The sequence below is a fragment of the Anarrhichthys ocellatus genome, unplaced genomic scaffold (assembly GCF_004355925.1).
Source record: "Anarrhichthys ocellatus isolate YVR2014 unplaced genomic scaffold, GSC_Weel_1.0 scaffold5, whole genome shotgun sequence".
Lineage (NCBI taxonomy): Eukaryota > Metazoa > Chordata > Actinopteri > Perciformes > Anarhichadidae > Anarrhichthys > Anarrhichthys ocellatus.
In genome coordinates, this window is record NW_022280035.1 from 9,906,739 (window position 1) to 9,919,816 (window position 13,078).

At 43.6% G+C, this 13,078-nt stretch overlaps 1 protein-coding gene across 1 annotated transcript in view; it reads right to left on the minus strand.

Moving 5' to 3' along the window:
- The window catches only part of lgr6 (leucine-rich repeat containing G protein-coupled receptor 6), a 40,998-nt gene that overhangs the window by 3,088 nt on the left and 24,832 nt on the right, over positions 1-13,078 (minus strand). The window contains exons 4-17 of the mRNA XM_031844450.1: positions 11,391-11,462; positions 7,348-7,563; positions 7,118-7,189; positions 5,069-5,137; positions 4,539-4,610; positions 4,313-4,384; positions 3,842-3,910; positions 3,392-3,463; positions 2,987-3,052; positions 2,797-2,868; positions 2,297-2,368; positions 1,640-1,765; positions 695-849; positions 33-113 (exon numbers count right to left, since the gene is read on the minus strand). Of these exons, the coding sequence (XP_031700310.1) occupies positions 33-113; positions 695-849; positions 1,640-1,765; positions 2,297-2,368; positions 2,797-2,868; positions 2,987-3,052; positions 3,392-3,463; positions 3,842-3,910; positions 4,313-4,384; positions 4,539-4,610; positions 5,069-5,137; positions 7,118-7,189; positions 7,348-7,563; positions 11,391-11,462 (1,286 nt within the window). The remainder of the gene's footprint in view (positions 1-32; positions 114-694; positions 850-1,639; positions 1,766-2,296; positions 2,369-2,796; positions 2,869-2,986; positions 3,053-3,391; positions 3,464-3,841; positions 3,911-4,312; positions 4,385-4,538; positions 4,611-5,068; positions 5,138-7,117; positions 7,190-7,347; positions 7,564-11,390; positions 11,463-13,078) is intronic.

Genomic DNA, 13,078 nt, shown 5'->3' on the forward strand with positions numbered 1-13,078 from the left:
CTGACCATCACTGAATTTGTAATTTCAGTTACCTGGAGTGGGTGAGCATTGGACACTGGTCTGTAGTTTGGATTCCTCTATTTCTAGTTGGAACTCCTCAAGGTCAGGGTCATCTGGAATAAAGCATTGTTTAGTTTGTGTAAGGTTTTGTGACGGCTTATTCTGCAGCCGTGCATATACACACAGCATGTTAGCTTGTGTGTGGCACTGGCTTCATGGGGCTGGTGCAATGAAGGAGGTGACTTAACATTCTTTTGTAATGAAATAGACAAAAATAATTGCAGAAGGTAATTGGCACTTGCATGAAATTTGATCATCATGACTGTTTTTCTAACAATTTTAGGCGAATAAATTTGAATCAGTGATACGTCATGGTTGAATCATCTTTTGATATTGGAGCTTTTGATACACCGCACACTTGTTTATTTTTGGTTTTAATGGTGTAGGTATAATGGTTTTGATTTCAGCTTAATTTTGGTTTATTGGTGTTTATATTTCACGACTCAAGTGTAAGTGTGTTTCAGCGACGCTCTGACATGTTTCAAGTGGGCTTGTGTCAATAGTTCGGCAATGAGCACACACATGTTGGGCTCAGATTCCTGTCTATAACTCTAACCCTCTGTCCCGTGTGTGTACCCTGTGTGGTATACTGCACATGTGCTCACACAGATATTGTAATGGAGTGCTTTCTTACAGTGTGTGTCCGCGTGGATAGGGTACATAGCCACGGTCCTCCTGTGTAGGTCCTCGTCAGTGTTGCTCTGCTCGGTGTCCCATTGGCCGACTGTCTTGTAGCTATCACAGGAACCATACACACAGCACTGGTAGGCGTAAGGCATCTCTATTACCCTGCAACCAACAGATGAAACAGTATTGACAAAAGACAGGAAGAACTATGCCACCGCAGATGGTTCAACAAGTGCACAAAGAAAGGTGCACATATTCATTTTAATGTGAGCTTGAGCATTGCTTGCTTAACTTTTACATACAATGTTGAATATTCACATTAACGCTTCAAAGCATCCTCAAGTGGTTATGAATCTGTTATTGAGTACATGTGAAAAATCAAGTAAAATGACCCACAATCTCTAGGGGAAACGTTTCTGAGGCCTGGATCAGCTGACCTTGTTGTGGATGGTTGTACGCAAATATTTACTGTACATGTACAGTGCGTTTAAAAATGGCTCTCTTCCGGGCGTTCTGCTTTGATTGATGATCTACAGTAATGACTTTGCCATTTGATCACCTGCCATCTCTTATATATTTGAAACTGGCTCTCTATTTTCACCGCACCTTTCCAGGCCTTCAGGGATCTTTGTAACAGGAATTAACTTGCTGCTGACAAATGCTCCCTCATTGTTGGAGTTCAGTTCAGGAATGGCTTGCAGGGATACAGTGTAATTAGTGCTTTGTCAACCATGGCTGCTTTTGGTAGATTGAAGATATATTTGGTGTATTGAAGAAAAATTGGGAGCGGAAGGATAATTGAAGGGATTCATTGTTCTTTACAGCCACAGGTTACACACCTGGGTAAGTAGTCATCTTATGTAAGTTTATGACGAGAAATAAAACGTATACAGAAACCTTAAGAAAGAGAGAAAAGAATGTATGATGGTGTGTGTGTGTGTGTGTGTGTTACCTCATACGGGGGAAGTAGTCAGGACTGAAGGCCTCATATAGTTCAGTGTTCCCCCTCAGCTTGAGATGGGTGAGACCCCCCAAACCGGCAACAGGCACTGAGCTGAGACGGTTCTCCGTCAGGTCCCTGAAATAAATATGGAATTGAAATTGAGAACGAAACAGAAGAGGGTGTGTGTCAGATCAGGCCAAGTCAGTGTTCACAAAATGTGTTTTCATTTCCCTTATTGCCGAGGGTCATCCATGGTAACAAAAAGGCCTTGTCTCATAGATGTTTTAAACTGTTCAGACAACGCTCTATCAGATTCCCTTTAGATAACACTTCCTGTCAGATGTAGTGTATCTGCTTGTTTAGCGATACGCATACTTCACACCATGAAGCAGTTTGTATTGGCATGACCTGAGATGAATCTCCTGGCCACACAGAGGGGTTTTTCAAACAATAAATGCATATCAGTGTTCTCTGTAGACTCAGCCAAAGACAGCATGTTTTCCGCAGCACACACAGTCGAGTATGGAGTGTTTGTATAAGGCGAAGGCTCTGAAGCACAGCTTAACTTTAATTAAAGATGCACAAATTCGGAATGCCTTCACTTCAGAAGGACCAGATGAAAGGGAGAAGAGTCTTAGTGATTGAAATGTATCTGTGTTTACTCACAGTTTGATCAAGGAGTGAAGCGAGGCAAAGGCGTCCAGGTGGATCCACTCGATCATATTACAGCTCAGATCACTGAAATAAGTCAAAGTAAAGTGGAAAGAAAATAATTGTAAATACACTGTGCATATTGTATCTCCATCACCACTAGATGTCAGTAATGGGTCATAAGTCTCCATAGTTTAATCCTGACCCATGCTTCTTAACCTTTTCGGCTCATGACCCTTTAAAATGAACCAATGTCTACTTGAAACATCTCATTATACGAGGAGTGATTTTCCTTCCACAGATTGTTTCATTAAGATATTTTTACAGATAAAACTATCATGTAGTTAAGAAGGAAAAAAAGCTTTGTGTAGAAGAATGTTTTGTTTTTCATCTTTCCTTTCCTGTTGAATCATCCGTTGAAACCTCAGATATCTTGCGACCCCTTGGTGGGGGTCCTGATTTCAACCACTGATCTAGACGAAGCATTTGAACAGTTACGACAAAGGTTGACTTACAGTGCTCTGAGAGAGGTGAGCTGCTGGAAGGTGCTTGACTCTATCCTCCTGATTTGGTTGTGCTGGAGCCCTCTGTTGGGGAAAATTACAAGGGTGGTAACCATGAGAATAATGGAAAAAGTGCGGGTAAACAGATTAAAATGTTGATTTGGATGCATATGTGTGTGTTGTTGTTGCGTGTTGAACTCACATCTCTTGCAGTGCAGAGCAGTGGTAAAAACTGGGCAGATCTTCAATCTGGTTGTAAGACAGCTCCCTACAACAATTCACAAAGCGTACACACAAAGCACATATAAACACAGTGACCAGCTGTGGATTTATAGCCTGGGAAATGATGAGGGTGACAGGATTATTTGAGTTAACAGTCGGCTCTGTGAGCAAGGCAATATAGCAGGACAGTCATTTTTTTGGGGTGGGGTGGGTGATTGGATTTCATAGCACAGTTATTGTACAAATGTTAGCTTGGTGGCACAACTCTCCACAGTTGGGTTTTGTGTATCAGTTTTTATACCTCTCACCCCCCTCCCTCCCATGTGTGTGTGTGTGTGTGTGTGTGTGTGTGTGTGTGTGTGTGTGTGTGTGTGTGTGTACTCACAGCACTCTGAGACGAGGCAGCTGCTCACACAGATCCGGAGGGAGAGCTGTGAGACCGGCCCGAGTCAGCGTCCTATAGAGAAAATGAGAATCCTCTGATCATTGTTGAAGTGCAAGCAAGCGAAAGGATTCCCCAGTTCTGTGAGTCTAACTTGGTCAGACAGAAAGCTGAGTAGGTTCGCCAAACCTGTCACTGGCTGGCATAACTAGCTTACCCCTCCCGTTTCTGAGTGTCCTGCACCGTCCCTTTCTCTCCTAGAATCCTAAAACACACATATTTTCTCTCTTTTTCTCTCTGCTTATTCTTATCTCTCTCCTCTCTTTTTCTCTTATGTATTTGGACTCGGATTGTATCTCCGTCTTCTCCAATTCTTTGCTATTGTATGTGATGAATCCCCACTAGATGAAATAGTACTGTGCGTGTGATTGTGGGGATAAAGGAGACACTTACAAAATTTCCAGGCTGGTGGTTCCTTTCAGATCGGGAAACTCTTGAATCTGGGTTGCCCCATTAAGAGAACTGCAGCAACAAGGAAAAAAAGTGTCAGAAATCTCTCTCTCTCTATCGCTCTCTCTCTCTCTCTCTCTCACACACATACAAACATACCCAGACGCATACTGACACACAAACACACACACAGACTTTGTCTAACAGCTCATTTTAGCCATCAAACTGTTCCTCCAACATCAACACAGGCTGTTTTGGCGGTCTCACAAGACATCATAAGTCACACCATTCAACATGTTCTTACAACACACTCTCTCTTACCACATCAGCACAGAGCACAGCAATACGCTAACACAACATCATTCAGTAGGCCATTACACATGTCCATTCAACTCTCACTGCTAGGGACGGAGGATGATTTAAACAGTGTTTGGGCTAACTCACTGGAATGGTTCCTACTGACCGCATACTCACAGTGTGTGCAACTTGGGTAAGAACTGGAAAGCGGACTTTCCCACAAACTGGATGGGGTTTTCATAGAAATGACTGCAGGAAAGAAAGAAAGAGAAGATTGATTCCGACATATTTTGATGCATTTGTGTTGAGGAATGAGTTGCGCTGTACATGATGTTGACATGAAATATCAATTATTTTATTTAATACAATATGTGCACATTGTAGCATGAAGCATTAAGCTCACATGGTTTGGAGCTGAGGGTTTCCCACGAAGGCCCTCTCAGGGATGGCTTTGATATTGTTGTTATGGAAGCCCCTGCAAATATAAAAACATATTTAGTCAGAGAGATGTGTCAATATGTTTCTGATTTTGTGAATGTGTGTGTGAGTTTAGAAGACCGAGAGGCAAGTCATATGTCCTCATGTTGCACCTGCCAGTGCACAGCTGAAAAACATTTTGGGATAAATGAGATGTAAACACGCACACACATGCTGTATCTGTGTCACATATGCACGCCATGGAACATCTGCTGAAGCTGAGGGAAAACATGGTTTGTATGTGTGTGCGTGCGTGCACGTCTGTGTGTAAGTGCAGGCGAGTGAGTGCGTGGGTGTGTAGCCAGCACCTGCTTAGGGCGAGAGAGATTGTATCCGAGTGCCACATTAAAATCACTTAACGGGATTACTTGGGATAAAGCAACCATGATAGTCATGTCAGGCAGGTGTGTGTGTGTGTGTGTGTGTGTGTGTGTGTGTGTCTGTCTATGTACTCACAGTTCCTGAAGCTTACTCAGTGTCCTGATGGCCACAGGGAACTCCTGCAGATCATTGTAGTTTAAATCCCTGAGAGAGAGAGAAGAAGATAAACAATCGTGATTGAAAAGTATATTGAAAAAGTCCACGGCATGATGGAGGTTTTACTTCTCTGCAATCATAATTCAACCATATTTGATATTCAGTTTTTTCCGTGTGTGAGAAAGTGTGCCTGATTGCATATGTATGCGCAGCCATTTCCTCTCCACTCTGAGCGGCTGACAGCTGTAGAGTGTGAGGTTTGAATTTGACCCTTGACCTTTGCTGCTCTGACCCGACTATTTAGGTCTGTCTCTGATTAGTTACCAAGGAAACGCTGCATCAAAACAATCATTGCTACAGTTTAGTTGACGCAGCTCATACGCAGGTGGCAGGAAAAAATTTTTTTTTTATTGTATCTCTTATCTGTACTTGAGTATGTACTGTAGATATGCTTCAGAACATGGGAAAAGTGTGCAGTGTACATGTTTGTGCTTATATAGTATGCCTTTTGCCATATTAAGGCATGTGCCGGGGTCTGCGTTTTGTCGTGGAAGATTCTTAGCCGCCCAGGTCAAAGGATATCTAAAAGTACTAAGTCATAGTCAGCTGGGTTTGTTTTTATTCGTTCCAAGTGAATGCCCTTGATGAAGTACTTCTAGATATGTGTGTATTTTCCCAAAGTATCAGTGGATACTGTGAAATGTCTGCTCCGTCTTGTTTGCATATGCAGTTATGTTTTCCAGCAGTCCCCTGGACGGCTCCTCGTAGTAATGATTTTACAATACACACAAGGGTTGGGGAGGGTTGTGGTGATGCAGATGGTCTCTCGTAGTTCTCATAAGCGAAGCCGCTGTGAGAGATTAACCCCTCATACCGGCGCAATCCCCACGTCAATGACACCTGTCATCTTATCCCGCTGAATCATCTGTCTCTGCTCGCCGCTGACAGCCCAAACACTTTAACACACACCATTCTTGTCCAGAGAGCTCCATCCCTCTCTTTCTCATTCTCTAATTTCCCTTCATCCCTTTAAGTATGGCTCCCCTGACTTACACCCTGTTCCCTCACATTTCCCAGCATGGATAATGGCTTTTAAGTTGGGTGTTAAGCTGGCCATGTGCTTTTTAGGGCACAGGCAGAAGTACTTGCTTATCTGCGCACACACACACACACACACACGCACACACGCATGTGCCCACACACGTGCTCATAAAAAAGGAACGCATTATTTTTCTTTTACATTTCAACAGGTTGTTAAGCAGCATGCCAGAAACGGTTTTCATCAGACCACCATGAATGTTGCAGGAGACACAGTTGAACTGTGTGCATTTCTCTCCCTTTCTTTCTCCACCTCTGTCATGAGGCTCTCAGTTTCCTGTGGTTTCCATATTGGTGTGTGGTTACGATGCAGTTATCAAAGCTGCGGCACGTACGCTCAAACAGCTCTCCTGTAGCCAGGCTGAGCCGTGTTTGACCTCAGCGCTGCTTGGCAAGCACTTTTACAAATCATAGAGGAATCTGTTGGTGTTACTTCAAGATAATCAATGAGAAACTTTCCATCTTCGCTCATTTGTTGGTTATGGTTTTGAGAAAGGACCTGCTGAAAATTACCAGGACATTCATCATTATGACTCAGCGCTGCACTTCATTATTCTTTGGCAGACTTGGTACATGAGATTTATAAAAACACAATCATTTCAGGAGTTTCAAGTAACACCAAACACCAAAAAGAAATAATGCTGCATTCAAACACAGACAATTGACCTTCATGAGGTTATAGGGAGTTCTTCATATATCTATTGATTGTGATTGAAAGACAACCATACAGAGTTAACGTTGATACTTGCTGATACTTTATCATCACGACGCCAGCAATGATGTTTTGGGGAAATAAAGTGTGCGTGCGTGTGTGTGTGTGTGTAAGAGAGTGTGAGAGAGAGGTAGTGAAAATGTCTTGAGTTTAACTTGCAATAGTAACCTCTATCCAAAAAGCATACGTGTGTCTGTGATTATGTGTGTGATACTCACAGTGTCTCCAGACTGTGTAAACCTTCAAAACATCTCGCACCCATGCTCTGGATGTGGTTGTTATGAAGATGCCTGGAAAAAGAGCACAAATATTTTACAAATCAGAAATGACCGACTCTAAAATGTTTCCACGCTGCAATCATCAACGCCCCGTTCTAAGTCAACGGAATGAATATTTTCTCTGGTAAGTTGAGAAACCCAGACGGTAAACAAATCAAGATGTCACTTACAGAACGACAAGGGCGGAGAGGTTGGTGAATGCATAATCTGGGATATGTGTGATGTGGTTGAGGGCCAGCGTCATGGCCTGCAAGGAGGGCAGAGAGTCCAGGGCCGTCCCTGGGATCTCTGTGAGGGAGTTGTCGTCCAACCACAGGTGTCTTAGGGCGCGAACCCCTCTAAAGGCCCCGGCAGGAACCTCAGACAACAGGTTAGCATCGAGACGCCTGCAGGGTGAGAGGAACTGAGCTAAGCGAGATAATCACCAAGTTTAAGTACGGTTTGTTTGCTTTTGTGGAACTGTGCTTGTGTGTGCATTAGTGGTTGTATGTTGTGGCAATGAAACACTTTGGCTTACAGGAAGGTTATTATGAGAATTACACATCTTTTATTCTCCGTCTTTCATCTTTGCTGCAGCGTCTTAGAAGCTCCTCATTATGATTTATTCCCATACTAAATAAGCCATGTCTAGCTTCACCAGCACAGGCATGCACGTAATAAATGTAAGACGAGAAAAACATAAACGTGTAGGAACAGTTGTGACGGGCCTGTTTTATTCTACCTCATTCAAATTTTGTTGTGTGAGCAGACTTCCCTCAATGTCCTGGAAAAGGGGAAAGATGGAAAGAGGAACAGTTTAAGACGCTTCTTCAGCTGTTCCTCCCTCATTTACTCTTTCCATTGGAGTCTCGCTGTCGCCATCAGTCTTTGACGTTTCCACCACTCATACACAAACACAACACCGGACACACATGTGCTTTCATCTCTTCAAACCTAACAAACCTTTGTCCCCTCTCTCACTCGGTGTCCTCAACCCACAGGCAACGAGTGTGGACTGTGACACACACGCCGCCATACACACATGCATACACACTGTCCATAGTGATGAATGATCCCCTCAGGGCAGAGTTGACAAGCTGAGACCACTTCCTCTCGCTATTCTTCTTTCTTTGGCCCTTCACACTCATTCATTAATCTCCCTTTCCTCCCTCCGGCCCCTCTCACACTCACATTTTGTTTCTTACATCTTCATTGATGCACTCCCAGCCGCTGCGAACCCCTTTTGCGTCTCACTCCTTAACTCTTGTTCGTCTTTCAAACATCCTCTCTTATCAATCTTCTACCGTGGTTCTTTGATTCTGGTGCTACGGCTCCTCCTCGGGCTCCTCAACCCTCGGAGGCTTCACCAAACAAACAGCATCATCAAAGTGAAATCTGAACTTGAACTCTGAACTCTGGGCTTTTCTCCCCAGGGAATTGTTCCATCAGGAGAGACAACTGTATACACTGGCAGATGCTCAGGCACACAGGGAAACACCCTCCAGCATACATGTAAATACGCATGAATGTGTGTATGCGCGCACACGAACAGCTTCAAGAAATTTTCATCTTGTCTACTTCCTGAGCACACATTTTGTTCGGTGCTAAACATCCTTGTGCATCCTGTGCACTCGAACTGTGGACATTGTTTGTCCCTGACCCAAATCGCAGGATGAAAGCTACGGAAGACCCTTCAACTTTCTGTTTTGTTCTCCAGGGCAAAATAATAATTGCTCCTCTGGGTGGAACTGCCAGGTCTCCAGAAGGTCCAGACCGAACCAGGAATGTTCCACAGAAGCCAATAAAGCAGCAACTATTTCCTGTCCATCACATCAAAGTCTGAGGCACGATTACAGGAGAGAGAAATGGAGACAGAAAGAGAAAGTTCTCTTAAATGATCCAGGAGTTCTGTGGACATGCCTCCCAGTTCAATTCTCCAGATGGCCAACATTTTGTACGAGGAACTTGAAGGGGCGTGTTTCACTGCCATCGAGTCAAATCTATAAAAACAGGGATATTTTGATTCATGTGGCTTGTGCAACTCATCAGTGGTGATTACGATGCTTAACGTGTGGGTCGTGACCCAAAACACTGTCCGTCTCCTCATAACTAAACAACAACAGCACTCAACATTGGGTGTTGCAATTAGACTGTTCCAAACAGTGAGACAAATTTCTTGACTCGGCTTAAGTTCACTGCTGACAGAAGGATTTGTGTCTGAGATTAAGAGCGAGATTTATTTTAGATGAAAGCCTCCTTTATACATTGAAACATATTTAAAACCCATGTTCTGTCTCTCTCTCTTTTTACCTGTGTTTTATGTCAGTGAAAGGCGCCAACAAGCTTCACTCTCCAAAGCCTTTCCAGTAATCTTTCTCCGCTGGGCTTATCATTACTGTAATGACAAGGTGCGTCTCTATAACCTGGCTCTGTGTATGTCTGTACTGTGTGTGTGTGTGTGTGTCTGTGTGTGTGTGTGTGTCTGTGTGTGTGTGTGTTTGTGTGTTTAATTACTTGAGAGCATCCCTATGTGAAAAAATTGAGAGACCACACACACACACACACACACACACACCTGCTTGTGCACACATACACATGAACTGAAAACAGTCATAATCCTAAAATTCCACATACACACAGGTGAGCTGAGCCGTAGTGGTTGCCTGTAGGTAGGGCTGTCATGACATTTTAGTTGACGATTAATTCTAATAGAAGTAATTGCTATTAACGGTTAAATTGTTATTTAAACCTAAATCCATGTTGTTAATTTCAATCTCATCTGAATGATGCATTTTTTGGCAAAATAGTGTCACTTAATCTCCAAATAGTTAGCTGAAATAGTGTTTTCTCTTGATCTGCTGCACAGATTTATGCAGCTTGTTCTTAAACTGTACGTAACAAAAACGTGATTCAAAACGGTTGAATCATGAAGCTTTGTTGAGTTTTGAGGAGCTGCCACATTTATTCATCTACAAACTGAAACCTACACTGTTCATTTACTACTACCAGACAACTTAATTCTCAATTCCTTCTCTGCTCTGATTGCCAACACCTGTCTGCTCTGAGCACATCCGCTGTCCACCACACAGTCGCTGCGCTTGTACTGCAGCGATTTCTTAAATAACCCACGCAACTCTTATTACACCATCACAATATTTTTCTGTGAATTGTCTAATTAGAAAAGCTGGATGAAAGCGACATCTCTAGCATATACCTGTCCAACACACTGCTGCACCCGTAGGGGAGACTCCCTGCTATAAATCAAGAACATAAAGCAATACATAATATGAGCTGGAACAGAAGAACCTGCCCATCAGCTCTTTATTTGAGTGCTTTTTTTACTGACATTGGAAGCTCAGGTAGACACTTTATTCACCCAGCTGTTACCAAGCTCTCTATTTGCTGCCACATTTGTAACATTGGCCTTAAATTCTCTTGATGCAAATTGATCACGGTCAGCTCGAACAGTCAGGCAATTATGTAATAATTGCGACCGGCATGTGTGCGTGCAGGCTTGGTGACTGTGTTGAGGGAGAGCAGGCCTGCTTAATACCAGACAGGGAAACGTTGTAGGTGGTAGAGGAGTTACATGTGCACGCCGCTTCTATTTTACAACTCCAGCAATTTGTCTGTGAGATGAAGGAAATGGCTTTACGGGTATTTACAAAGAATTATTAATTTGGAAAGCAGGGATGTGGAGTATGTGTGCGGTACAAAGTTGGGAGAGACGGGTCGGGGTGAGGAATTACAGATGAGGTGGTCCACATGCATCTGCCCAAATATTCACGCCGACACACACACACACGTACATACACTGACCCCACAGATGAGACAATTATGCCACCAAACACTCTCATTAGCCAGGGGGATAGCGGTATGGGTGGTGGAGGAGAGGAGCGGACGAGGAAGAGAGGGGGAATTGATGGAAAATGGGGTTGTTTCACAGCTCATTGGAGATGCTCTCCCTGGCCTGCAGTGTCTGCTGTTTCCCTCATGGCTTCCAGATGCTACCATGAACTGCACTGACACAGTCAGGCTGTGGCTCCTACTATCAGGCAGTACAGGGCAGAACTATTGGGGTATGGTCTGTAATATGTTAGCAGTACTCTATACCTGCACTGCGGTTAGAGCTGAGTTGTGTGGGTGGGTGGCCAGGGGATGTTTCATTCCCTGCTAGATGAGGTAGAGTAACATAATTAGTGTGCATGTGTGTGTAAGAGAGAGAGAGACTCACAGGGATAGAAGGTTGGGTAGGTCCCATGGAGCATCATCAGGAAGTCTCTCCAATTGGTTGTTTTGTATCATCCTGAAAGACAGATACAGATTATTGAGTTGTAGGTAATAGCTCTATAAGTGATAGAGTGTGTGTGAGGGCACATCAAGCAGAACAAATAATTCCATCATGAGGGAAATCTGACACAAAAAGGAAAGGGCCGGTGAAAGCTTGAGGAGAAGCAGAGAATGAAGGGTAGAAGAAAAGAGAAAGAGAAGCTCCTTGGGTGGGCTGCTGATGTCATTTTCAGAAGAATGGAGCAAAACGCGAGGAGGAAGTGGTGAGCAAACAATATCCCTCTCTCTTTCCTCTCCCTCCCTTGCTTACTCTGTCTTTCTCTCCCTCTTTCTTTAAAGTTTGTTATCGTGACCAGTAGTCTGACATTAGCTCACAAGGCGTAGCGTCTCCAGTGTGTCGCGCTCAGCAGCAGCATTTAGCCTTTATTGTGGTATCATGGTGCCTCTTTGTGAGTCTGCGAGGCCTTGTGTCACAACAGTTAAATCTTAGCTTGCAGTAAAGTTATTATAACAATGTAGTATCTTTTGTTTGTGAGCATGAAATAACCTTGATGCCTCGACTGCCAAGTATGAGACAGTTTTCCGTCTGAATTATTTATTATCTATTCATTTATTTAGATATACTGTAATGCTTCAGTGTAGAAAAAAATGCTCAGGTTTTTAGAGGATCGGGGGAATGTTTCCACTGAGACGATGATGCCATGATAAATACATCAAATTGAGCCTTTTCCTGTTTCAAAGAAATTCCCTTGGGGAAGCTTGTACTCCACTCTGGGTTCATGACCTCCTGTGTGCATGCACGTGCATGCATGTGAGTCAGCACAAAGTCATCTTGTGGTTACCCTACACATGGTCAGCGGTCCATTTGTAACACAGTCTGACTTTAACTAACATACTGAGGAAGGAAACCAACAGCTCAGCTGCTCTGAGGTCAAAGAGACCTTCCAAAGTTTGCTAGGATGTTATAGTTCAAAGCATGAATGCTTTCAGTTGTGTACGAATCCAGGATATGTGTGTCCTTCTGCAGTAATGACATAATAGCCGAGGATTCATGGCTGGTTTCGGTGAGTTTCACAGCACAAGGTGAAAGCAGATCAACTTGTGTGCCTGGTAATCCCCCAGATTCCCTTAAAATTACAAACCACAGTTCTCTAGCTAAATTTATAATCTGTGGCAGAGCTTCTCAAACTTTGCTCAGCGAGGGTCTAAGAGGAATTGAGTTGCCATGGACCATGAAAACCTCCTTAATACCCTCGTCTCTCACCCAGTACAAAATACGGCAGTAACTTATTAGATGCAGGGGACACACGTCAGAAAATGCCTTGGTTTTTATGGTTGCTTTGCACTTTTTTTGTGATTTAGTATTTCACTGCAGCGCTAACAGTTGGTGGCTGTGGATCATAAGGCTATGAACACACTAGGAGAAATGGAGTGTTGAGGGAACAGCTTTGAATGGCACTTTAAAGTGATTTTTTTTGTCACTTTCTGTAATCTCGGTGGGTGGTGTGACTGGGAGGTCCCTGCATTACACCTGTGTGTGTGTGTGAGCATGTGTGTGTGTGAGTGTGTGTGTGTGTGTGCGAGCATGTGTGTGTGTGTGTGTGTGTGTGTGTGTGTGTGTGTGTGTGTGTG